This window comes from Microtus pennsylvanicus, chromosome 9, assembly GCF_037038515.1.
Source record: "Microtus pennsylvanicus isolate mMicPen1 chromosome 9, mMicPen1.hap1, whole genome shotgun sequence".
NCBI classification, from domain to species: Eukaryota; Metazoa; Chordata; class Mammalia; order Rodentia; family Cricetidae; genus Microtus; species Microtus pennsylvanicus.
This window is the reverse complement of record NC_134587.1, coordinates 67,362,816-67,390,813: the sequence shown is the minus strand read 5'-3', so window position 1 is coordinate 67,390,813 and position 27,998 is coordinate 67,362,816. Positions and strand designations below refer to the sequence as shown.

General features: G+C 43.9%; 1 protein-coding gene across 3 annotated transcripts in view; it reads right to left on the bottom strand.

The window, feature by feature from the left end:
- Positions 1–27,998, bottom strand: part of Zmat4 (zinc finger matrin-type 4) — a 359,141-nt gene that overhangs the window by 232,761 nt on the left and 98,382 nt on the right. Inside the window, exon 1 of one of the 3 annotated variants that reach the window (XM_075986365.1) lies at positions 17,135–17,299. The exons of 1 other annotated variant lie outside the window; for it this stretch is intronic. In XM_075986365.1, the coding sequence (XP_075842480.1) occupies positions 17,135–17,239 (105 nt within the window). In that variant the 5' untranslated portion in view covers positions 17,240–17,299. Of the gene's footprint in view, positions 1–17,134; positions 17,300–27,998 lie in introns of those variants that run through there. One more of the 3 variants, XM_075986367.1, reaches the window with a different exon arrangement.

Here is a 27,998-nt window from a genome sequence, read left to right as displayed (position 1 = left end):
CAGAGGAGAAATCCTACATTTCTACCCACAGCTGACCCTGAAGGAAAGTGGCAACCAGCCTACTCCACAGGAGGAATCCATTTCCAATTAAGATACTGAATTTTGGATTGACCATGGGAAAGGGTCCCCAAAATTTGTTTCTGAGACTTCAGTGTGCTGCACCAGCATCCCCATGAGTCCTGGCTCTCACCCCAGCCTCATCGAGACACTCTGAACCACTTAACTATGTGCCTCCAACTGACTTCTCTAACCCATACCTTCCAGAAATTCCTGGAAATTTAGGACCAAAATACCCCTTCATTTATTCTACAAACTTCCCACAGAAAGTTAAAATTAAATCACAGCCAAGATGCTCACTTTAGCATTGCCTACTTTGAACACAAACATGGGAGGGAGCAGCTGGGTCAACAGCAGAAGTCTGGTTAGAGCAGAAGCTGAATGGCCTCATGCAAACAGGAGACATGGGAAACGCATTTGCCTATGAGGAATGGGGAATAAGAACACCAAACACCAAGCTAAATTATGCAATGGCCATATGTGTATCAGGAAGAAATCAACAAGAAAAAGATCTGTTAGGTTAAAAGGAGTACAGGTTTTTTTCTTGTTTTTTTTTTTTGACTTATCTCTTAAAATAGGTAGCAATAGTATATCAATACTAACACCACATAAATTCTGTATTAAGTTTACTTTTTATCTGCATGGTGACATCTAATAAAAGTCACCATTTTGGGAGCGTAGACTGATAGAATCGGCCCTTATCAGTGCTCCAAATGCATGTTTTCTTCACTGGGACACTTGATATTAAACATTATCCTTCTGAACCCAAGAGCAAAATCACTCACTCCACACTTCAGACTTTATTCTGGCACACATGACGCCATAGCAAGCATGTGTGCTGTGGACTGTGGTGAAATTTTCAGCTTGTTTATACTGACAGGCACTGAGGAGGGTGGTCATTGTGTCCACGTTACCAGAACTGTGCCCTTGAGAAGAACAGTGACAACACATTCTTGCTATATTGTAGAGATTTGTCACTACTGACAATGTGTGCTGTCTTTTAAAAGCATAAAAGGACAGAGTCAGTGTTCGTCAAGAGTCACTGGTCTGGATGAAGGCCTCTGGTTTCTGCTGCGCTGCCAATACAGGGCCCTCGCTGGGACTCCTCTTGGGTATCCTGTGGTTGCCCTGTGTCATGGAGAGCCTGCAGCTTTGGATCTGCAGGTCTGGTCTCTTCGCAGGCTCCAGCAGTTCACAGATGAGGTGGATGTTGGGCTGGGCTGACTTATAGCCCTGGTTCTGGCCCTGGGTGGCAGCGAGGTTGATCAGCCCACCTGCTTTTCCCTCATTGTCACAGCACTGTCCCAGCAAGGTCCCCAATGTAGACTCACTGCAATGAACCCTTACGCATAAAGATGTACGGACTAAGGGGTATATAAATTGTGTGACTCACTGGGTCACACCACAACTTCCATACTGAGATTTTGGTTATTTATTTTGTTGCTTGTTTTGGGGGTTTTTTTTCTGTTTTTTTTTTCTTAGTATTTTGAATTTACTTTTAAATTTTGTTTTGCAGGGCAGGTTGCAAGAGCAGAGGGAGGAAGCAAGGGGACAGGGAGAAGAATGGGATCTAGGATCAGGATACATGATGTAAAATCCACAAAGAATCAATAAAAAGTTAAAAAAAAAACAAAACAAACAAAAAATACCAGAGGACTTAGTTACCAAGTGACAGCAACTTCCAGGAAAAAAAAAAAAAAGACTCTGAGGTTTGGATGAAGCTAGTGGCCTTTCAGGAGAGAGAAAGGACAATTACTTGAAGGAAGAAAAGGTGAGCAGGAACTAATAGGCTTTTTCAGTGCTAAGAGTCACCCTGGGTTTCTCTGGCCTTTGCATTTGCATTTTAAGCAAAAGCCTTTTCTTTCTTCCTGGAAACCAGAGGCTTCCTAAATGGCCTGGGGAAATCCCAAGTCTCCTGCTTTACCCAAAGCCTTTGCCCTGCTTTGGGCGTTGCACTGGGTCAGACCTATCTGAAGAGAGGTTTCTTCTGATGAAACAATCTCTTGGCACTCCTAGAAAGCACACAAAGCGGGAGTACTGTGGGGAGAATGGAGGAGTATTGCAAACCTCTATTTCAGATTACTGAGCAGAAGGGAGGGAGAGCATGGGAACCGGAATTGATTTGCGTTTTGCCAAAATAGCCATTTTCCACGATAGCACAGTCCTTTCTTAAAAAGTCTAACTTGAGTTTTGTTTCCAGTGAGGCTTCTCACTCCAACATGGTGATAACAAATCAAGTTTGCATTCACGTAACTCCTCAAGCCGCCTTCATGAATTTCCACAGTCGGCTCCTCAGTTCATCCTTGCTTCTCAGCTGGGAGGCTGGCAGGAGAGGTGCGATCTTAATCATCGTGGTTCGTTCTTGATTTCCTAGATATGAGTCTCTTCCCATCTTGCTTCATCATAGCCATCTAATTATACCTCCTCCAGAAAGCAGCTAAAGAAAGCCAAGAGCATGGAGGGAAGGAGAGTGCCCAGCACGAACTGAAAATTATAGAGCTGTGATTTCCACGGGCCACCATATCTGAGGTATTTCCAGACAGCAAACACCAGGAGTCTAACTCACTGGGGTTCAGAGAACTGTCCAATGGGAAACAGGAATTCCCTCTCAAAGCAGGAAGGAAAGCTGCCCTGGTAGGATCCCACTGAGGGTTCATGCCCCGGGACTCTGGACATGCGCACTGGCTAGGCTGTGACACCCCCACACGAGGACTCAAGTTTAAAGACAGGAAAACCACAGAGTTTTCACACTCTTCAGTGAGTGTGCATGTTGGACCACAGAGAAAGGCAGGAAGGGAAAAGCCTGGGGGAAGCTTTTACTATCACAGAAAAAGTCAGAACTGCCGGACCCCAGGTTTCAGGCCTCCTTCACAGGGTTCCAGCCACTTCTAAAGCTGAAATTGGCTAGAAGATCCTGGAAGGATCCCAGTAGCCTGGCCAATGCACAGCCAATGCACACACACAGAAGGGTGTGGTGACCTGCTCTAGCTTCCTGCCTACCAAGGGTGAGCGGCACACAGTAAAACACTATGTGATGTAGGGGAACCTTCTAGTGTAGTCGGTGATGGGAATCGGGGGTTTGCCCATGCCAAGCAGCCAATCGCTTGAGCTCTGCCCACAGTCCAAGGACAGCTGTTCAGCAGCTCTTCAGAGGAGAGATCAGACGATTATTTTCCAAGTACGTGCAAGAACAAACAGAAGTAAGTTGTCAATGGTGTCCACGCTGTGTCGTTTAATGAGAGGAGAAAAAAAACGAACTGAGGGTACAAGCTGAAAAATGAAACCAGACAACTGACTGAGATGATAGCGTCTGAGTTAATAAAGGAGGGAAATTAAAAATGCCATCACATAATTTCAGAGTCTTTCACAGCATTCAAGAGCGAGTTGCGCTGCAGATCTTCGCGGAAGTTAAGATGAAACAAACTGTGTTGGAGACAAATGGGACAGAGAAGTGAAGGGGGGGCTACATGTGGATCACGGGGGTAATTCCAGTGCTGGGGAGGCCGCAAGAGGATCATGAATTTGAAGCTACAAAGTCAGCATGAGGCTGGCTGGGACGAGCTGAGATCCTGTCTGAAAAGCCAAGGTGAGGAGGAGAGGGAGGATTGGAACTAAGCAACTCCTACCTGCAAGACCAGAACACATCCGTAATGACTGTACTGATGCCAAATAGAAACAAATGAAGTAAAATTAAAAGCCCTTGCACCAAAGGAAACTAGCTGGACATATCTAGCCTTGACTTGGGAAATTTTCCATCAGTGAAACCAAAGGCACAGCAACAAACACGCAGTGAATGGGTGAGAAAAGAGCCCCGGAGAAGCACAACAGGAAGCAGGGGCCTCGGTCAGGGCTTCTACTGCTGCAATGAACACTGGGACCCAAACAGTCTGGGGACGAAATGGCTAATTTCATTTTACAGCTTGTAGTTCGTCACCCAGGGAAGTGAGGGCAGGAACCCAAGGCAGCAAGCAAGCAGGAGGCAGGGACCAGTGTAGCAGCCATGGGAGAATGCTGCTTCTTGCTTGCTCTCCATGACTTGTTCTGCCTGTTTACCAACAGCAATTAAAAGCACCTGCCCAGGGGTGGCTGTTAGCAGAAACTCCTCTTTGGTTCAGACCTGAATAATCACACAGAAACTATATTAATTACAACACGGTTTGGTCACTGACTCAAGATTATTCCTGGCTGACTCTCACACCTTAAATTAACCCATTTCTATTAATCTGTGTATCACCATGAGGCTGTGGCTTAACAGTAAGGTTCTGGCAGGGGAGGGGGCGAGGGTGAGGATCAGTCATCTTTCTCCTTGGGCAGCTACACAGTCTCCCTGACTCCACCTACTCTCTATCTCTGTCTCTGTTTCCATTTTGGAGTTCCTGCCTGGCTTTGCTCTGCTAAACCATTGGCCAGAACAGCTTTATTCAGTAACCAATAAAAACACGTATACAGAAGGACATCCCACATCAGGTGGCACTACCCATAGTTAATCAACCAAGAAAATGCCCTACACACTTTGCCACAGGCCCATCCGGTAGGGGCATATTTTGCATTGAGGTTTCCTCTTCCAAAATGTGTCAAGTGGACATAAAACCAGCCTGTACACACCAGTATTTGAAACAAGCCTCTGACAGAACATAAGACATTCATACCGAAAATGCAATATTGAGCTAGACAAAAGAAATAAAATTTTAGAAACAAGAGCCACCAAAGGCACTTTAAAAATTCATCCAAATGCAACCTGACCATTTTTAAATTAAAATAAGATTTATTTTTTGCTCATCAAAGGGTGCAGATTCCTCAACTACACACAATCCATATTGGCAGTAAAACTTTAACTACACTCAGCTCAGAGGTAGCAAGGCCACAGACTCATGCAGCAGAAGTTTGACAATACATATCAAAGGCAAGGCTTACTACAGCTAGCAACGTACTTCTATGAATTTATTTCAAGGATCAATTAAAGACATACAGCATCTCATTTATAAAGGTAACTATTGAACTATGAGTCAAATGCTCTAAAACAAGAAAGGTAAATATTAAGAAAACATTTTGGGATAGGTGATGGCACAGCCATTAGCAGACAGAACACTGGTCAATAATAGGAAAAAAGTATATATAGCAATTTTAAGAAAATGTCAGTTTTAAGTCATAAAATGAAGGATATCACATTCATAAACAAAAATAATTGTACATGTTCATATATGTGTTGTAAGTCTAGGGTAAACAAAGTAAAGGAATTATACTGTCTAATTCGATGATTCTCAACCTTCCTAATGCTGCAACCCTTTAATATTAGTTCCTTGTGTTGTTGTGACCCCCAACCATAAATTATGTTGCTACTTCATAACTGTTAATTTTGCTATGTTATGAGTCATAATGTAAATATCTGATATGCAGGATATGATGAGACCCCCTAAAGGGGCCACAACCCACAAATTGAGAACAATGGTCTATTGCAAGTGATTTCAACTTCCTTATGTCTTTGATTTTTCCAAATTTTTCAATGAAAATCATTCCCATTGTGAAGGAGGAAAAACCCACAATCTTCTTGCTTCATTACAAACCTAGTGACTTAGCACTGTTTACGTCTTGCCTCAGTCTCATAGCACTGAAAGGAAGATATCTTTGGTGTCTCCAAACCCAAATGTTGCAGTGTGGGTCAGAGAGCAACACCCATAGACCTCAGCAGCATGTGCAGAGCGGGGGCCTCAGGGAGGAGCAGGGAGCCTCGGGGAGGAGCAAGAAGCAGGAGTTCCGGGGAAAATGGAACTATCATGGAGGGTGCAGAAGGGAAAGAGCCACATGCTGCAGACACCATGACTCACATACAGGACAGAGTTAATATGACCACTGTCTCTGGGATGCACCTGTAGGCTTCTCCCCTTCTCCCCTCCCTTTACCCCTTCTCCTCTGTCTCTTTCCCTCCTGGTCTGCAGCCCAGTCAGCCCCATCAACAGAAGAGAAAGCAATCTCACTGGGACCTTGTTGGTGGACTTCTGGCTTCCAAACTGCAAGGAGAGGGTCTCTCAAACCCTCCGGTCTGTCATTCATATGGTGAGAGGCCAGTTGAGCAACACCAAGGTCACCCATCTACACTGCATTCTGTATTAGTCTCTTTTCTATATACTTAGAAATCAGTCCAGCCTTTTAAAAAGTGGTCTCAAAATTCCTAGAATTAGGTCACTTTGCTTTTTCCTGAAATATTTTTAAACCATGTGAAATAAATGTAGCGTGTTAGGGCACATACATTTGGGTTGGGAGAACCATGTACCGCGGGATGTACCATAACTGTATAAACATATTTGTACAAGATCCACATTGCTGTCTGCAAGCAGAAGTGACTACATCAGTGCATTACAATTTTGAATCAAAGTCTTGCAATTTAAAAAATTAAATTACCACTAAGACACTGAGAGAGTTTTTTTTTTTTTTCCCTGTGGTGTGTCTGGAGCTAAATGTGTCTCTATGACGTCTGTGCATTTTGAGTAGTCACGGGAGAAACAAGAAAGCAGGCCCATCTAGGTCTTTCTTGTGTTACTTTTTTTGAGGAGAAGAAACATGAAAATTATATCCCCTGCTAAGCCCCCTGCAGAGCAGTTAATGCTAGACTGATCAGTGATTAAAGTCAGAGAGGCCGAGATGACTTGAAGGAACAAAGCTGCCGGATCCTCTGAAATCTGAAAGCACTAGGCCAGTCAGCCCTGTGCTGTGGCCTTCCAGGGCTCATAGCTGAGTTATGGGGAATCTTCATATTGTATAAAAATATCACCTCCTCACGTCAGCCCTGCTATGGCCAGAGGCGAAAGACTCATTTGCTTGAGTGATGTCCAGTCCATGGAAAACTTCCTATAATAGAGGATCTGCCCCCAAAGCAATGAGCTACAGGGTAAAGCAGTTACCCCAACACCCACAAAGAGGTCTCCAGAAGCAGGGGGCTCACACGTGCTGTTCAACCTGTCTGATGGCCTCACTATTCCATGTAACATTTGCACATTAGAGACTCCTTCACCCTATCACTTTTCACCCTGAGATGTACTATATAATTACTTCCAAACTGAACTGTTCCTATGACTAAATCTTTAGTTCTCATTCTTTGAATAGCCCTGATCCAGTCCCATAATGCCCTTTTAAATATTCTCCATACAACAGCTTTCTACAATGCCCACTAACATTTTTCGTAACCAGGTGAGTCAGGTGACAGAGTAAAACTTAATCAGACTCTACTTCCGACAGTTTAGGAAAAAAAACCATATATATACACACATATGTATATAAATTGATAAAACACAATAGCTGCTTGCCTAAGAACTTATTATTCCTTCAGAAAATTGTATTCTTATTTGACTACACTTGAAATGTAATTACGTCTGAAAGTTTTATCAAGAGAAAGAGGAATAGTCCTAAGAATGAACACCCTAATTGGTTTTCTAATGCCAAGTGGTCAGCCCTGAAATTGTATCCATATAAATAAATCTAAACGGACTTGACAGATGTCTGTTTATATGGTTTTAGGCACTAAATGTATAAACTAAAAGATAAAAAAATCTAACGGGAAAGAAGACATGATTTTGAGGAGCATGGGAGGGGTTAGAGGAAGGAAAAGGGAAGAGGAAAATGAATGTAACTGTATTTTAAATTAAAACAAGAAAATTGTATTTGTGTCATTGTTAAAACAATTTATACTCTCAGATAACATTTATAATCTGCAAAGATAACATTTCTCCTCCACAAAGGCGGCTGTCAAAGGTTACGAAGAGCACTTCTCAGTGTTTAAGAAGAATGTGGCCTCCCCACCTCTTCCCCTGGTACCCACACCACTACCACACACAGATGAATCTGAGCTAGTTTTACACACCAAAGCACTGCCTCACTAAAGCCTGGCAGGACAGGGAGTCTGTTCCCCATCGGTGCTTAGGTTCTAGGGCCCAGCTCTGATGCTGAGAGACTAGTTTCCCTAGCACTGTTTTACTTGATGATGGAAAACAGGCATTTTTCCCCCTTTGAATCTCATGCAGCAGAGTCCCCAAACACAGTTAAGAATTCAGAAGCATCTTTTCTTCCCCAGAAATCCTTGATTTGGTTAACACTGCTTTTCAGGCTCTCAGAGGGAACCTTCATATGCTACCAGCTGCAACTCCATCACTGACAGCCCAGGTGCTGCCTGCTTTTCAAATGATCTATTTGTCTCAAGTCCCAACTTTCAGCGTGTTTGCCGGTTGTTCTGAGTTATCACGTGATTAAAGGAAAATAGGGAACTTCTGAAATAATTCCTTTTCTCTAGACAGGTGGTCCAGCAAACGGTGGTTTTATTTAAGCCACACTCCAGAACCTCTATGCCCCTCAATGAACAAACGTGCTCTCTTGAGGAGGGCTGAATTGGGCTCCGATTCCCCAGTCCCACTTCATCACCTGCCTTCATGGAGACAGAACATATCCAGAGACACGCTTTCCTTTCCGTTCTCCCTCAAAGGCTGTTATTCCTGGGAACAGCAGTTTCTGATTCATGCAGTCATCAAAAAGCTTTTAGACCCACTCATGAAAATGACTGCATGCAGAAAGACAGCCACTAGTTTCTGGATAGTCTCTAGAAATGTGAATTTTAGCAAACCTTAACATGGCTCCCCTTCCTTTCCTGACCCTCCACATTTGCCTTGTCCCTGCAGGGGTCAAGCCCAGACTGGCAGGAGAACAGCAGCTTGGGAGCTATCTCCCAGCTCAGCCAGATGGCAGACACCTCAGTAAGAGAAAGCATCAAAAAGCCCGCGCCAGCCAGGCTCCCCAGGACCCACAACAAGGTGACAGGGAAGGGCAGGGCTGACAGGAAATCTGTTGGCAGGGGCATCACTTGAAAGACTTCCAGCTTTCCAATTTCCCAAATGTCAAGTTTGGGTTCCAAGATTTTTCTCTTTTCCTGACTGTTAGCTCCTCTTCCTCACTGCCTCCGGAAGTCCCCTTAGCTATCATCCTAGCCCACTCAAGCCCCTCCACCCTCACAGTTGTACCTCTTTTACAGGGTCTCTGTCTTCATCTAGAACACTGACAGGCAAACAGGCACAAAACAGGGTGAAGCAAAACCATCAAAGAGATGAGCCAATAATCTTAAGTAAGGAAAATAAATGTCTCTAATGGGTGTGAGGATAGTGCCAACATAAAATAAAACTGATCTCATAAAACAAAACAAAAAAGCAGACATGCAAATCACAACCAAGGGAACTATTACTGTTTTTGTTTGGTTGGTTGGTTGCTTTTTCGAGACAGGGTTTCTCTGTAGCTTTGGAGCCTGTCCTGGAACTAGCTTTTGTAGACCAGGTTGGCCTCGAACTCAGAGATCCACCTGCCTCTGCCTCCCGAGTTCTGGGATTAAAGGCATACGCCACCACAGATGAAAATTTATTAATGTAATGTGTGGCATTAACAGAAAGGAAAGCAGAAATTCTACGGCCATCTCAACAGTATCAAAAATGCCTTGATGCTCAACAACTAGAAAGAGGAAGAGTGGTCCAAGTCACAAAGACCATCATAGAAAACCCTGGCAGCATCACTGATGGGGAGAGAACAGAAGTATCCAAGGATGATGTGTCCAGACCGCTTCCACTCAGCACTGTATGGGAGGTTCAGACAACACAATTAGGATTATATATATATATATATATATATATATATATATATATATATATATATCATCAGAACTTGAAGAAAAAAAAAAAAGCAAAACTATTTATATTCGAAGACGACAGGCCATAATGAATCTTGTAAGTATCATTGCAATCTTAGTAAAACATGAGCAGTATGAGGGGCCGGGGAAGATGTTCAGGGCATGTTAAACGCTTGCTGTGCAAGCAAGCAGACTCGAGTTCAGATCTGTAGCACCCATGTGAAAATCTGAGCATGGTGGCACTAGGAATCAAAGGTCTATGGCTCTCAGGGGATTGCTGGCTAGTTAGCCTAACGACAGTAGCAAGCTACAGATTCAACAAGAGAACTTGTCTCAGAAATAACAAGAGCTGGAAAAGGAAACCGCCAATGCCAACCTCTGACCTCGACATGTGCGTTATGGGTGTATGTACCCACACATACATGCATACTCACACAAATAAAAAATAAATTAAATTTAAAAGCAACACATGTGACATGCAACTAGAAGGAGGAATACTGGGATGAAAAGATAAACAAGGAGGAGGGAGGGGCAAGGAGAGGAAGTAGGAGAAGGGAGGGGGAGGGACAATCAGAGCTAAAGATGTCCGAAAAATCCATAAGGAAGCCTGCTACTTTGTAAGTCAATTAAATCAATTTTTTTTAAAAAAAAATGTAACTTATTTATGGGTGACAAGACCCTGATAAATCTATTGGGGGAAAAGGCATTAGAATGAATAATTCTGAACTAATTTAGCCAAGTTGTGAGATACATGATTAGTATCTAAAGTCTAACTGCTTTGCTAAATCCAGATAGCAAACTATCCAGAAGGTTAATTAAGAAAAGAATTAATTTATAGTAGCATCAAAAATAACATTTTAAACACAAACAGATCCTGAAATGACAGGAATTCAGATTAGCCCAAATCATCCCCCAAACCAACAGAGCTGATGAGGTGACATTTCCTAGTTCAACTATGAAGTTAGAGCAGTCACATCAGGGTGGCATATGGGTAGGTATGGATTGGGAAAATGGAATTGCAAATTCATAAATGAACCCTTACATTTGTGGCTGATTGATTTCGGAGACACGTCAGCAAATGTGGCATTGAGATAACTGAATATCCACATATAAAGAGTAAAGCTTCCTTCGTACCTCAGGTCAGACGGGAACCTTGACTCAAAGAGCACGCCCAGCCTTGCAGATGCTAAAACTGCGAAACTCTTTGGGGAAAATAACTGAGTAAATATCTGTGACTTGAGACTAGGAAATCACATCTGAGATGTGACACTAAAAGCACATGTGACAAGAAAAAGTAGACAGCCTGACTTCTATAAAATGTCTGCAAAAACTGTGCTTCAAGGGCACCGTCAAAAACGCGGGAAGAGTAGACACAGCCACTATACTGCTTGACCAATCTTTTATGTCTACCCAAGGCTCGCCCCTCAGTCAGACCTTCAGCAGCTCATCCCATGCTAACACATAAGGTCACTCTGTCTTTGGTTTTTATTGTTCTCATTTAATTAGTCTATCAAATACAGTGCTATAGTTTCACGACTCCCCAGCTTATATGGTGCAATTCTTCACTGAAACCCCTTTAGCAAACGACGGTGTTCTGATGAATCATCTATACACTAAACAGCAGAGGGTACTGTAGATGACCAAGAAGGCTGCTTGCACTGAACTCAGACGTGAACAAGTCTGTCTGGAGAGTGATGTCAGAGCAAAAGGAAACAGAACTGTCCGTCAGCCTCCGCTTTGCCTGTCTCTCTCGAGCACGTGGTCTGTATTCTGTGACTTCTCCTTTGCCCTCATCATACTTGACAATCTAATTTTCATTCCGAGTTCTTCTCTGAAGACAGCTGCAGATCAACAGGCATATAGAAAAGTTAACCAAGCCCCCCGAGAGGTGCTCGAGCAGTGGAATCATGTATTCGAGGTAGAGATTTCTCCTCCGAGAGAAAAAAACGTCTTCATCCGAGCATCGCCGGCATCACATGACGCTGTAGCCCCACACCATGCCCTTTGTCACCTGCTCTGAACTAGATCCCCAGGGAGGGCTGCCCACTTCTTTCTACCTGACCAGTGACTGACTGCTTCATCCAAATCACTGGACTTTTGAGGAATGGTGAGATAGGGCTACAAAATTTTTCTGACTATTTGGGGTAGAGGGCTTAGCTGTCTTCAGCAGTTGTTTGGTTCTTGCTAAACACAGCAGCTGAGGGAGGCCATGGTCACAAGTACCTTTCTTTTTTTACTGAATTCAGGATCCAGCAAAACTTAGTGCCTTGAACACCTCCATCTGTACTCCACCCAGTCCTTTCTAACAGACCCATCAAGGGGTATACACTGATTTCAAGTCCCATTTCATCCAGCTCCTACTGTTTGCAATGCTATTCCTCTTGGGTGAGAGGGAAGTAATACACGAAGAAGGGAGGAAACGAATACTGAAGCCTGTTAATATTTTTACATTTCTTTTGTTAGATAAAAGTGTAGCAACAAATAGACCTCCAGCTACAGTTTGTTATCCAAACTGTTCACGACGTTACACACAGATGTCAAGCCACAGCGCCAAGACAAGTCATCTGGAATAAGAACTGATGAGGTTGAGCTACTAGTGAGTCAGAGAGCAGCTTTCCCGTAATACGCACACACAAGCACACACATTCTCATGTGAAACCTCAATATCCCCGTTCACAAGCATCCATTTATTTGTCAATCTCACGTACTTCCTGTGCATCTCTTACTAGTCAGAATTCCCACAGCCACTGACCTTGGCCTCTTTAGCATGGCCCTGAGAGGATCTGGACCTCAGACCCAGACAGACTGCCCAAGCAGAAGGAGAGTGGAGCTGCTTACATCAAAGGCTATTCTAGATCCAATAGTAGGACTAGGTAGAACGCTTTTCTAAAATCAGTTACAGACGTTAAAATATAACAGATTATTTTTGAGTGTAAATATATATAGCATCATAAAACTAATTTCACAAGAACAGTTTAATGACGCATCACTGGATGTACATAAATTCAATTCAAGATGCTAATTTGGTTCCTTAACTATAAAGGTGGAACATAACCATCTCTAAAATTGCAATCATCTTAACTTCCCAATCATATGCAGAATTTGAAAATTTCAATCAATTTTAGCATATTCATGACATGGGGGTTTTGAAAAATGCATCCAAAATTATAATACTGGCTGCTGAGAATTAGAAAAAAGAGCGGACTCAAAATGATGGCCTTAGCTTCTACCTTAAACATCTCCAAAGTGGGGAAAGGAGCACAAAAGTAAATATCAGAGCAAAAAACAACAAAGTAGAAAAGAGAAAAAGTCCAAAATCAATGAAAGCAGATCAGTAAAACTGATAAGCCTTGGGACTAACAGATGAGAGAGAGGAAGGCAACACCAGCATCCATCTCCACAGCAACACCAGCATCCATCTCCACAGCAACACCAGTTTCAGGAGCACACATGGCCTCAGAGTCTACACTTGCTACACTGTCATGGAAGATGCCCTGCCAATTATATGACCTAGGATAAAATGAACAAATTGCTTAAAAATAAACTACTAAAGCTCACGCAAGAGCAAACATGCTGGAGGGCAGTGTATTAAAGAGATCTAATCTGTGGTAAAAAGATTTTCTACAAAGGAAACATCACAGGTGTCTAGATTCACCAGGAAATTCCATAAAACATTAAGGAAGAAAGAGAATCACTGCACACAAATTCTTCAGAAAAAAAAAATTGAGAGGGGGATACACGTCAACTCCCTGTGCTGTAAACATGTTTTTGGTATCAAAACAGACATCACAACAAAAGAAAATAAGGAGATGACTTTCTTCATGAGTACAGATTGTGAAAAATTCTTAAAATCAACTCTAACAATGTGTCAAAAAGATAATAAATCATGGCCAAAGGAGATTTATCACAAGAACACAAGGGTGGGATAAACACTTAAAAATAAGCCATTGGAATTCCAAATCCCACTGCAATGGTCTCGAAAGAAAATCCAGCATAAATTCCTGGTTGCGGGGAGGGGAGCACCTTGATCAAAGTAGCAATAGGGGTTTAGGAGAGGGTTAATTGAGTAAGTATAGCTGCAAAGGCATGAAGATCTGCATCCAGGTTCCCATAATCCAAGCATGTAAAGATGGGTACACTGGTATGTGGTCTGCAACCCCAGCACTCCCACAGCAAAATGACCAGAGAGTCAGGAGAATCTTCAGAAACACACAAGCATCCTACATACACAGGTTACAATAATAACAGCAAAATTAAGAAGTAGGAATAGAAGTAAACATCCTCAATCTACAAAAGCCTTGGGTTCATGCTATACTTTATGGTTAAAGGGTTACTGTTCCCTCGGATGTCGTAACTCCTTGTGTGTGGTTCTAGACTAGTGATCGAGAAAAAGAGAACCACTCAGACTGCAAATTGAAAGAATGAATGCAAGAATGGTTCAACTACTATGAAAGCAGATGTCAGACCTGCAACGCGTGGCCCAAGAAACCAACCTGTGGTTCACAATAACCAGCCCAGAAAGGCAAGCTGCTGTCTGTAGCCAAAGAAGCTAAAAATGTTGTATAGCAATCAGCTTCATAAAGCCAGGATATGATTCATTATTGATAGCTTGTCTAACTTTACCTCCATTTCCACTGAATGTCAACTGGAAAAAAAAATACATCTAAAACTCATCATGGATTTCTCCTCCTTCTGTGAAGCCACCCAAAACCTCTGTATATGCACAGAATCCTGAACAGACACCAAAATTTCTTGTTCTTTCCCCTACTGGAAACCTCCCCACTCCTCTGCCTGCTATTGGCAGATGATAGTAGATGACTCTCCCGTTGTAGAAGTGCTGAAGAAATATGTTTTGCTTGTTATTATTAGTTAGTAATCTTCAAATTTATGAATGTAAAGAAAGAAAACTTACCTCACAAACAAGCTAGTAAGGGCAGAAATTACCATAAAATTTTTTGAAAAGTTGCTATACCTTGGTGAGTTAGTAATGTCTCAGGGTGCAAAAATAAGCCTGCAAAATCAACTGTGTGGCAACAATCAGAAATGTCCTTAAATAAAGGTCATTTGTGATAGACAGCATTAACAATATGAGAAATGAAGGCATGGCCCAAAAATATGTACAAGAGGAATTAGAGAAGATTGGTGTAAGCTGAAAGGTATGCCATACGCACAGATTATTAGGCTTAGTATTATCCAGATATCAAGTTGCCTATAAATTACTTATAGATTATGTAATTCTGATCAAAATCTGTCATCTTTTGAAAAAAATAAAAATTGGAAAGCTTATTTTAAAATGAATGGTGGAAAGTATTTAGAAAAGCCCAAGCAGCCATAAGCAAGAACAAGGACTTGTACTACCCACTTCAAGACTCACTATTGATGCTACAGTAATCAAGAGACTGAAGAATGATATCAATATAGAAAAACAGATAAGTGAAACAGAGTGGCCAGAAATGGATTCACATACATCAATTGATTTTTTGACAAAAATGCAAAATTAATTCAGTAGTGGACACTCACAGAACTAACTATAAAACCTAGAAAAATATTACCTTTGGAAAAACTGGGAGACACTATAAGGAATGAATTATTGATACACACAACAGTATTAATATGGTTTGGATCCATAACGTATCCCAAAGGAACACGTGTTAAAGGCACGCTATCCAGGCTCGTGTCATTGGAAAATGATGGAACTCGGTGGAACATGGATCAGTCTTTAGGCTATTAGATGTGTTGCCTAAAATATATATATATACATACCCCGGCCTCTTCACTTTTATATCCTAGCCATGAGGGTCCCCTGCATTTTCTCGTGGTGATATGCTGCCTTTTACTGGTCCAAAGCCAATGATACTGCTCACTTATGAAAGAGAACCTACAAAATGATGGCCAAAATAAACCTTTTCCTTCTTAAAAATTGATTGTGTCTTTATTTCACTATGGTGATGGAAAGCTAACCAACACACAGTCATACACACACACACACACACACACACACACACACACGACTCTGCAGTCAAAGAAGCTAGACACAGAGACCACACACCTTTTGATCATGCCTCTGAAAGACAGCATGTCATCTACTGTAACAGGGCATGTCACCTACAGTTCAGGCAGTGGAGAGAGGGAGAGCGGGGGACTGGAGACTCTAGATGGCACAAGTAAATCTGGTTATAGAAAGGCAAGCTTCCTTTCTTACCCAAGAAAACCAAAATATACCCAACAACTCCAGTTTCACTACTGCCACATCCCCAAATTCTCAGCTCCAAGTTAGTGACTTTCATGAACTTTCTCCACCAAATCTCTTGCCCCCCACTGGAGTTTTGTTGGATTCAATCCATGAGGATCATGCAGGCAGGCCTGGCTCCATGGTGCATGCACAGAAAATGTCCCTGTAAAAATTCCCGTGTCAAGAAATGAACGCCACTGCAAAGATGGTTCATTGCTCCCAATCCCCAAGAAGCAGGCCATGTCTAACCATGGTGTGCGAGAAGCGGCGTACGCATACACAGGGAGGGCCCTGGGCTAGTCACACAGCAGCAGAGGTACATTTTATGGCAAGAACATTTCTTCCGATTGCCACAGGAGAAAGGCAGGATGAACGGGGTTGGTACTTGTCAAGCTGCAGCAATTTCAGTGGGCCCTAAGGCATAGGAGCAGTCCCTGGTCATCTGGAACATGTCTCTTGGCTGTTTAGGATACCTAGGCCTAGTTCACAGCGTGAAGAGTCTGAAGGAAGACTGCTGGGGTATACACTCCGGGTTGTTGATTTGTACTTGAAAAACGGGAGGTGTGGGTGAGGTGGCTAAAGAGAAGGGAGAAGAAAATGAGACATCCAGAGTTGACAGAAGCGGTGCGTCCAGCACAAGTGGATAGGGCAGAGAGTGTAAGCCACCTGGAAGTTAGAAGAGCTGACAGCACCTGCATGGCCACACAGCACAGCTGTCTGTCACTTGGTTTACTCCTCTCCTGCCAATGTATTAGAATTCCTCATCTTTGAGCAGGGCCCCAAGCACTATGGAGCTGATTCTTCCTAGTAGAAAGGAGGTACTCTCGTTCCTCCTCCAGATCATGGCTTACCAACGTCTTCACACATCTGCCTCAGCAGGTGATCCACTGTAGCTGGGACAGCTGTGCCAGGACACCCTGCGCTCCTCTTCCCTGAGAGGAGTTAGCTTCTCCCTGTGAGGATCCAAGAAGGGCCACCCCAGATTGCTGGAGAAGGATAAGTGCCCAGACCTTGTAGAGTAAAGCACAGATTTGGCCAAGGCCCCAAACCACAAGAGTAGAAGTCAACAGGTGAGCCATCTGGGGAGCCCCACGACCACAGCCCTGTGAACCTCAGCACTGGCTGCATGCCCAGGCTGAGGCAGCAGGGAGTGAAGACAGACATGAGACCAAGATGTGCAGAGTATGTACCTTAGAGACTGACCACAGTCTGAACTTCTCACTGCTGGCCTCTGGAACCCAGAGCAAAAGCCTGGAGCCTGGTGTAGCCCTTATGCTGAGAAGAGCGCCTTTCATCCCACTGCACAGCGGATCCCTCAGCTTTGCGCTTGAGTCCGAGAACTCCAAGGTCTTCTCTGGGTCCTGCAGATTGAAAAGCTCTGCTGGTAGGGCTTCCCTAGAGAGGTCTCCAAAGAGTTCAGTGACCACACCTGAAGTTCAGGTGGAACTCCAGTGCTGAACATACCCCAGGTGCACCATGACCTCACCTTCTTGGGGATAAAAGACAGGATTGGGATGGGACCAGTTATGGGGACAACAAGTCTAGACGGACCCTGGGACATAAAACAATCTCAGATGAATGCTGTGTTACTTTACCAATAATAATAATAAACATCCTATATTTTTCTTTCTGTTTTCTGCATTTCTATATGTTAGCTATAGGCTGGGAGCCTAAACTGTGTTGAACTGGGTGAAACTGATGTTCTGAAAGTGAAAAGTGACCAAATGTTGGCAACTTCAAGTGGTTCGGCCTTATATTTCTTTCATCATCAGAAAAATATACATTTTCAGAAGGGTAGGGAGGGAGTCTGTGAAAAGATGAGAAAGGAAATCAGAATATACTCTATGAAAAAAAGTTACTGTCAAAAAAGTTTTAAAGGGTTGTATCTACCTCCAAGATAAATATTATCAAAAAAGATAAATATTAAAAAGGAAATAGAGTGTAAACATTAATCACTCCTGAATCATTCATTTTTTTCTTTCTCAGTTTCAGTAAGTCTCATATAGTCCACAGATTTAAAAACACGTTATTAGCAGCCACAATAGATGAATGTATAAAGCATTAATCGGGGAAAAATTGGAAATGAGCTACCACGCTGTGAAAAGACAAACGAAACCTTAACCACTGTGGTAATAATTTGAGTAACCTTCCCCCATTCTTTCTCAGACATTTGAATATTTAGTCCCCAGTTGGTGGCACCTTGGGAGAAGGCTTAGGAGATGTGGCCTTGCTGGATTTCCACGTTTGAAAGGATTCATGTCATTTTGAGCACACTCTACTTCCTGTTTGTGACCCAAGATGTGAGCTCTCAACTGCTACTCTAGCTATCTGCAGCTCAGGACCTCCACCTACCCTCATGGATTCTAACCATCACGCAGCTCAGGACCTCCACCTACCCTCATGGATTCTAACCATCACGCAGCTCAGGACCTCCACCTACCCTCATAGATTCTAACCATCAAGCAGCTCAGGAATCTCCACCTACCCTCATGGATTCTAACCATCACGCAGCTCAGGAATCTCCACCTACCCTCATGGATTCTAACCATCACTCAGCTCAGGACCTTCACCTACCCTCATGGATTCTAACCATCACACAGCTCAGGACCTCCACCTACCCTCATGGATTCTAACCATCATGCAGCTCAGGACCTCCACCTACCCTCATGGATTCTAACCATCACTCAGCTCAGGACCTTCACCTACCCTCATGGATTCTAACCATCACTCAGCTCAGGAATCTCCACCTACCCTCATGGATTCTAACCATCACGCAGCTCAGGAATCTCCACCTACCCTCATGAATTCTAACCATCACGCAGCTCAGGACCTCCACCTATCCTCAGGGACTCTAACCATCAGGGAACAAAAATCAAACCAACAGAATCCGAAAGACCAAACTCCCTTTGGAAAGTTGCTGCAGCCACAGAGTTTTATCAAAGCAATAGAAAAATAATTAAGACAGAGGTTGATATCAGGATTCTGGGGTGTTGCTACAACATATCTGACCACATGGTTTGGGGGAAGCATGTAGAGGACCTTGGGGTTTTATAGAAAAGTGCTCACCATAAGCAGAGCTTAAAGGGCTTTAGGAGGAGCCTGTGAAGCAGAAGTGCTGAGGACAAACAATAGTAGCAACTTCATTAGAGAATGTCCCGTTATATTTTGAAAAAGAAAAAAAGAGAAAGGAAGAAGGAAGAGAGAGAGGAAAGGCAGAAAGGAAAAAAAACATGTTTCTGGATTTTGTTGTAGTTTGGTTTTGTTTGATTTTTGTTTTTCTTGTCCTTAAGAACTTCTGAGGCTAAATTTTAAAGCAATGAGCTAATTTCCTTGGTGGAAGAAGTTTCAAGACAGCTTGCTACTGACTCTGCCGTGTGGTTTTTAGAACTCACTCTTACTCAGGTCTACAATGGAAAATAGAAAATGAAGCACAAGGAAATAAAAACTGTCCAGGTGTAGGAGAAAGAAGAGCACAAGGTAATGTCATGCTGGGGCCAAGGCATGTGCTCAAAGAGCCCTGATCAGCACCGGGGTAAATCTCAGGGGGACCCCAACAGCAAGACCCCAACAGCTAAACTTCCAACTTGTGAAGAGTAGTCTGAAGCAAGCTTGGTTTCCCAAACAGAAGATAAAGCTACTGAGAATGCTATTTGAGAGGGGTACCAAGCAGGCAGGCCAACTTGGCGGTGCCACCCACTGGCTTTGGATCAGGAAGAATACATGAGCAAAGGGGTTGGGAAATCTTCCTCTGCGGTGAAGGAGAGCTGAGGCCAGAAAATATGTGGACGTGCAATCCCTGCACGAAGGTCCTGAGAAGGCAAGGGGCCCTGAGAGGTCACTGAAGCTGTAGACGTGAATGGTGCTAGAGGACCAAAGATGTTGGGCATGATAGAGCCATGGGATTCCTGCTAAGGAGTATTGCACACAAGAAAGAGAAAGAGAGAGAGAGAGATAAGCCTTAGTGGCAGCAAAACTGGAAGGACAGAGCCATCTAAGTCCTTTGACGTAGAGTATGCCTGCTGGAGTTTTAGTTTTGCCTTTGTTCAGGGTTTCCTCGCTACTCTATTCAAATCTGTTTGCAGCCCAACAATCAAACTTTCCTTCTAAAGGGGAAGAATGTGGAAGACTGTAGGATTCTGGACAGAAAGGTGACTGAACAACGCAAGGAGAGCATACAGGCCATCCTAGTGGGAACTCACAACAGTAGTACTGAGAACAATTTAGACTTATTCCTAACTTTTGAGACAGTAATATGTATTCTATGTCATTGTACATGAAGTATATATAATCTGCTTTTCTTTTTGAACAAGGAGTTACAATTAATAAGACAGTGTCTTGGGACTCAGAAGAGACTTTGGACTCAGTAAGGTGTCAAGATCAAACAACTATAGGGAGTTTTGGAATTCAACCAAATACACTTTGCATTATGATATAGCCATGAGCCTATAGCTACCAGGTAGTAGAATGTGGTGGTTTGAATGAGAATGGGCCACAATCCTTATGTGTTTGAATACTCGGTCTCTAGACGGTGGCTGTGTGGGGAGGATTAGGAAGGTGTGGCCTTGCTAAAGTAACTATGTCACTGGGGCTGGGCTTTGATGTTTCAAAGTCATTTCAAGTTAGCCCTCTCTGCTTCCTCTTCGTGGGCAAAGATGTGAGATTTTGGCTGCTGTGTAGCCTGCTGCCTTCACTCCGTTATCATGGACCCAAACCATGTGGAACTGTAAGCCCCAAATAAACTCTTGGTTCTATTAGTTGTCTTGCTCATGGTGTTTTATCACAGCAATAGAAAAGTAAACTGAGACACACGTATGTTACTAAGTACAAAAAAAGCAAAGCCATAAACTTAAATAGTCCAATCACATAATATTCTAGAAAAGACAAAACAGTGGAGCTGGTAAAATGATCAATGGTTGCAAGGGCCTAAGAGAAAGGAGGGAGGAGGAGGCAGGGAGAGGGAGAGAAACATGAGCACATGGACCCTAAGGGGCAATTAGGGTGGGAAGAGTCTTAGAATGCTGTAACACCCACAGAACACACCCTCACACAAAGTGAGTTCTTGTGGTAACAAAGAAATTCACAAGGCCGCAAATATCCGATCCCAGCAAATGTGCCTCACTCATCACACACGATGTCAACCCCAGAGAGAAAGAGATGATGAGGTGAACCGTGCCTAGGGGAACTCTGCGGTCCGTTCAATTGTTTTGTAAAGCTAAAACTGCCTGAAAAATAAGTCCTTTAACTTAAAGATCCCAAGGTAAGACACAAACCTTGCTTCTTCTCCAGTGCCGAATAAATGGATAGACCAGACATTGGAGAGAGAACACAGATCTAGTGTGTGCATCAGGAGGAGCTGCAGTCTCCGGCTGTCCACCATGAGGGAGCTCAAGGAAGCCAAGAAACCCAGAGACACAGACATGCAGCGCCACCTTTCCAATGACCTAAAGCTGACCAGCCCCCTGACCCCCAACAGTGTGAGTGACATCAGCCTTCCCATGCTTCAACGAGTGTGCTTCTCCACCTCAGGCACTGTGGATTTTCCATCTGGGGTGCTTCAAGCTCTGCTAACAGCTCATCTCCTCTCCAACACTCGCAAACATTTCCAAAGGAAAAGAGCTGCTCAGGACATGGAGTGTCCCCAGCCAGCCTAAAGCCACCAGACTGTGAGGACAGAGCACTTTATCTGACTTCTTCCTAGCCCCAAGGCTTTTTCAGGTGAAGAGGTCTTCCCAAGACTTGACAACTAGAATTACCATCCAGCCAGATGCCTCTTGTCACCTCTGTAGAAGTGTGACAAACTGGTCCCTCCTTTGCTATCTTGGTAGAAACACATATTTGTGTTGTCTGACCCAGATTTATGCATTGCTCAAGGACAACTCTGAGCGACCATCCACGAATGACAAAATACATTTCTTTCTCCCCTTGCCTTGTATTATTCACCAAAGCAAAAATGTCTGTTTCCTTCAAAGTGCTTTCCTTGGAAAACTGCTAGCCAACTTATCAAAAATCAAAAGGCTTATAATAAATAAATAAAACCTTTCATGGAAATTTTCAGACTCAAATATAAATATCACTTAATAAAACCCATTGATCCATCATGGCTGGTCTGCAATTGGGTTCAGCAGTAGGCCAAAGTCTCACTAGTTTTATCTATAGGCCAAGTACATTCTCATGAATGAAGACAGCTCGCCTGGAATTAAGGGTATTAGGATATGCCCAGTTCATGCCTAAAGTGTTCCAGAAAACTCACTGACTCAACATACCATAGAACAACATACTATATAGCATACTTCTCCATTGACGCTACTAACTGTAATGTGGGGTATACCTAGAAAGAACAAACACAACATATTTCAGTTTATAGAGTGTTTTTCTAGTCAAAATATCCTAGGTTCCACCTATGAGGTGGTTGATAGTTGTAGTGGTTTAAATAGGAATGACCCCCATAAACTCAGGTGTGAATGCTTGGCCCATAAGGAATGTCATTATCAGGAGGCATGGCCTTGTTAGAGGAAGTGTGTGACTCCATGGAAGCAGGCTTCAAGGTCTTATATGCTCAAGCCACACCCAACATGGCTCACAGTCTCCTTCTGCTGCCTGCAGATCAAGATGCAGAACTCTCAGCTCCTTCTCCATCACCATGTCTGCCTGCATGCCACCATGCTTCACGCCATGATAATGGACTAAACCTCTGAAACAATAGATTAGCCCCAAGTAACTGTTTTCCTTAATGAGAGCTGCAGTGCTCGTCGTGTCTTTTCACAACAATAAAACCTCAAACTAAGGCAGAAGTCAAGCATCTATTCTCAGGCTTCTTCCTACAGCATTAGCTTGAACTGGGAGAAAGGCAACTGAAAAAGTACACAGCCCACCCACAAGGATGCTTTTTGGAACTGAAATCACAAGGTGACAATGGTACAGGCCTTAGTTTCCCAATGGTAAAACACCTATCTTTGGTGTGACATAGTACCTTCATCTTTCCAACTCTGACTTCCTTGATGGGCACAGTGGTTCCCAACCCAGGCAGGTCTTTCTTCCTAAATGTCTAAGTGTCTCCTCTATGGGTCTGTATTGCAGACTGATACTTGGATGGATATCCAGTTAGTTCTATCACTGATGGATGTGTGTGCTATCACTGATACTGGCTGAGCTGGTGCAAGAACAAAAACCTACCAATGAAGCAGGGAACTGGCAGACAGTAGCTAAAGGATCCACATTCTGGCAGCGGATAAATAGATGACCCCAGAAGCCAGAAGAGGAGTACACCAGATGCAGAAAAATGCTGCCTCTGTTAGAACTCGAGAGCAGCCCAGCACTCCTCTCTGGGCTCCTTGTCTGCTCAATTATGGCTCCAATGCTTCTATTCTATGGTCCTGTGGAAAGAATCGCTTCCTAGACCCCTAACTAATCACTAATTCTTCTCCATGCTCACCTTGAAAGCCCTGGCCCACATTTATGACCAAGTATGATCATTCCACTTGACCTGGGGTCAGATCTCTGTACATAGACCCTGACCATGATTTAAAGTCTATAGATGCCAGCCAATTCCAGAAGACATGATGACAAAGCCCAATAGACAAAAACTGCAGGCTATAAGGTCTTCTTATGAAATACCATGGCCATTAACCTATGGGGCTGCACTGTAGAGAGACTTCTGGCTGAAACAGTTAACTCTGGAATCCACAGTTACAGAAAGTCGATGTGGAGCCTAGGTTGTCTCTAGACTGAGAAGAATTTAGTGTCTTAGCCGCTTCCTCCCCATGGTCTTTTTACGTGTTTCTGGCCGACTATACCAACACAGCAATTGGGAAAGTGTCCTCATCTGTAGAATACAGCATGAATTTAAAGTTTGGAGACTCGGGATATGAACTTTCTCTTCAGATTTATTTCATGCAATCCACTGCTTTCATGTTGCATATAAAATTCCCCACACTTTGTAATAACACCTGCTGTTCTGCAAAGTGCAAAACCAATAACATCTTGAGCACCCCCAAATGCGAGTTTCTATTCCAACCGCTATTCCAAGCATTGCAGGGCTCACTCCAGACTCTGGGTGGGTTCGGGCCTCTTTTTATTACAAAACGAACCTGAAAACTAAAAGGCACAGTTAAAAATATAAACAACGCTTTGGGGTTTTGAGTTTGCTTCCTGTTTTTAACCCCATCGTTTTACTTGGCATCTTCAATGGAAACTGATGAGGAAGGGATGAATTCATGGATGCTAAGATTCTGCTGTATCACAAAGGCCAGCCACCCCACTGTGACCTGCCATCAGGGGCGGCAGTGGTTATAAAGAGACCCTGAAGGTTCCACTGTTACTCAGCCCACCCTAAAAGCCAAGACATAGGCAGACTGCTCACATCTATGTGAGATGTACAAAACCTGGCAAGCTCCAAGAGGTACGAAAGGAACCACAGGTCCTAGAGCCTCTGCTGTCCATTACACAGATAATATCCCCATTCCACTCATCCCTTCCTCACCCACCACCCTCCTTCCAAATAAATGGTCCCTCCCTGCAGGATTTACTCAAATCCATGATGAAGAATGAACAAAGGGCTTAGGTGTGCTATTTCGAGATGTTTATTTTGGTACTATTTAGCACAGGAGGAGGCAACCTCTTGAGGGAGGGAGCGAGCAAGTGCTTAAGTCAGCATCTCTCAGAGTGACTCTCCGCTCACACGGACGGTGGAATTCCACCCAGCCTTTTATCACTGTCTTAGCGGCATTTAAAAAAGAAGATAAAGGAAAGGAGAAACTTTCAGAACTGCAGACTGGAGCTCTGCTTTACAGTACTAATTAGCCAGGCGGCTCCTTCCCACCTGGCCTTCCACACACAGCTGTTGCCAAGGCAGGTGAGGTCAAAGGACTGGAATTGCAAGCCTGCAGTATTTCTCACAGCAATCTTTTGTGTCTCTCCATCACAGCCAATCTGGACCCCCTTCCAGGATCGGCAAAGGGCATTTTGTTTCCCCACTTCCTTTCAGGCATCGGGGGTTCTGTATTGTCCCTCAGCCATACTTTCAAAACTAACCAAGCCCCAGACCGGATCTGCTTAATTTGGCCATGTAGCCCTGCTCTGTGCCTTAGAGTTAGCTCACTGCCTGGTCTCCATCCCCGAGAGCCTCAGGCCCTCCTCTCTGTCCAGCTGGGTTCCCAAATTGTCCTTCCCCTCTCTGGGTGCCATTGAACCTGTGCTACAAATTACAGACCAGACTGTCACTGCCAAGCCCCGCAGGCATCCCTCAGAGGTGGAAGCTCCATTAGCTCTGTCGCTCTGTAGACCCCTACTCGCATCTACCAGGGCAGCCCTACAGCTCATTACTGCCTCTGCCTCCACCACCCCAAGGTGTGCCAGTCCATAGCTAGGCAGCAAGCGCACCTCTGACCCGGTGCTGTGGGTAAGCTGGGCTGTGTAACAATTTACCCATCAGCACCTGCCCTTGAGGAGCCAGGCAGCCGTCATCCAATAGGACCAAGCCTCCCTGTATTTCTGAACCTTGGGTCAATGGCTAGAACATTCTGAAAATATAATAAAATACTATTCAAGAAAGGGATCTCCTGGAATAGAACTGAACTGTACCATTGCCTATCGTTTCTCCTGAGTAAGGAAGTGGGAAGAGGGCCAGGAAAGGGACCAGGAAGGACTCTGCTGAGGAGTCGTCCAATAAACAGGCTCATGTACGACAGCTGGGCAAATGGCGTAGTTTCTCTGTACCCCAATTTACTCAGAGAAGGGTGTAAAACAATGAGGTGTCCTGTTTTCAAGGCTTTCAAAATAAAAAGAAAGGGGGAGGGAGGAAGGGAGTGGAGAGGGAGGGAGGAAGGGAGTGGAGAGGGAGGGATAAAGAGAGGGAAAGAGGGAAAGAGAAGGAAAAAGAGAGACAGAGGGAGGGAGTAGAAAAGGAGAGGGAGGGAGAGAGAGAGAAAGGGAAGGAGAAACAGAGGGAAAGAAGGAAGAAAGGAAGGAAGGAAGGAGGGAGGGAGGGAGGGAGGGAGGGAGGGAGGGAGGGAAGGAAAGAAGGAAGGAAGGAAGGAAGGAAGGAAGGAAGGAAGGAAGGAAGGAAGGAGGGAGAGAAGGAAGCGAAATGCTGGCTGAGTACTTGCCCAGATGGGTGAGGCTCTAAGCTCCACCACCAGCACCAGAAACAGAAGTTTTAAATGAACGAAACGAGATGATGCATGTAAACTTAGCGCTTGCGCTCTGCAAGGCCTTGCAGCCACAGCCAAGCACTGTGTGAGACGCCCATACAGCAGGAAGCCCCTGCATAGAGATGGCTCTCCTGCTATGTCTCCATGTTCCCGAGTTCCACATTGCTGGAATCTGCACTAGAACACATAGCCGCTGGACACGGGGAAGGACCCTGAGTTCCAGGCCAAAGTATACAAAGGGCAGCTAAGAAACAGGTCCAGGCTTTCGAGTCAGAGGCACGAAACTTTTGGCAAGCTGTAGGGTACTGCCTGCTTCCCTAGGCACAGCCCGGCGTAGCAGCAGGTGAAGAAAGGGAGCAATATGCCCCAATAACCCACAGACAATCTCTGCTGCTGGCTGAGAGCCATGCACCTTAGCCCACACTTGCCCTTGGTCTGTGCACATTTCCAAGAACTTGAAATGTATGCAGATAAGCTCAGAGACTGGATCTGCAACTTGATGACATCTCAGAAGAACTTCCCGATGTTCGTGTCCCCTCCCCTGGCAAAGATCTCCCGAGCTCCATGGAGGATATATTCTTACAATATGCATGGCTCTGCTCCAGAGCCTTAATGCTAGGCTAGGCTGTTAATGTATGACAGGACTCAGTAAGCAGGGCATCTTATTTCTCAAGCTCCGCTTGCAAGCCTAATGAAGAAAGACACTAGCAAAAAGCAGAAAAAGCACTTAGAAACCAATAAACAGCTCTCCCCTGAAGGGTTGCCTTGTTCCATATGCTGCACAAATCCACTGGCTTTAGAGTCCCAGCTACCCAACCCTGTGCTTCTGAGGGTCCCCAGCACTTCCAACTCAGAGTGACTCTGACAGACAAAATCTTCATCGACAACAAGGTAATTCTCACACGCCCTCCTGAAGCTGCGTTCAGCCAAGATTAATCTCTCCAACCTTGCCTGATGCTGTATTCATTTTCTCAGTATGCACTACTCTAGCTTTAAGACATACCAACAGAGGTTTATCATGAATGAAATGCAGCTCAGATTCTAGGCACTGTCAGCAACACACAGAACTCCTTTCACTCTTCCCACCCATTCTCTAGTCCAGGGCTCTGCACTTTGCTTCTGCTTATTCAGAGGACTGCTCAAGGCAGCCTCCTCCATGGCCTGAGATAGAACATGTTCCCAGAACACCCTAGCTTTGCCTCTCGGCCTGGCGGCATCTTTTCATTCATCCATAATTAGACAGAGATGGCCAGACAAGTGGGATGGATATTTAGAGAGATGATAGTTAGATTGATAGATTATAGATAGATGATAGAATATTTAAATATCAAGGCTACTTAGATGTAGATATGATGTTTCTGATCTCTCTATTTCCTAATGTAGGCAGAGACACTGAGACAAAAGGAATCAGAGCTAGAGAGGAAGGTAATTTTTTTTTCTAATCCCAACTTTCCATTTTTCCCCAATCACCAATTAAGCATCTTCCTGGGGACTCACAGGGATTTATGGATGGATTTAAACTTTTAAAAAAATGAAATTGAAAACATTCAAAAATTCATAAATTAAGAAAAAATTTAAAGGAGCAGCAAAATGGCTCAGAAGTAAAGGTGCTAACTTGCCACAAAGACTAATCACCTGATTCTGATCCTGGAACCCACTTGGTGAGAGGGGAGGATAGACTTGATTATCGTCTGACTTCCACAAGAGCTGTGACATACACATGTCCACACACACAGTCACACACATAAGCAATAGATGCAAAAAAAATTAAAGAAAAGTAATAAGGACCAGAGTTTCAGATCTATGTGGATTCTGGAAAGACACTGAAGAAAGCAAATTTGAAACTTTAGTTTTTCTAATTATTTCAGCAGTTGGCAACTTATGAACTTTAGTGGTAGCAACTGTG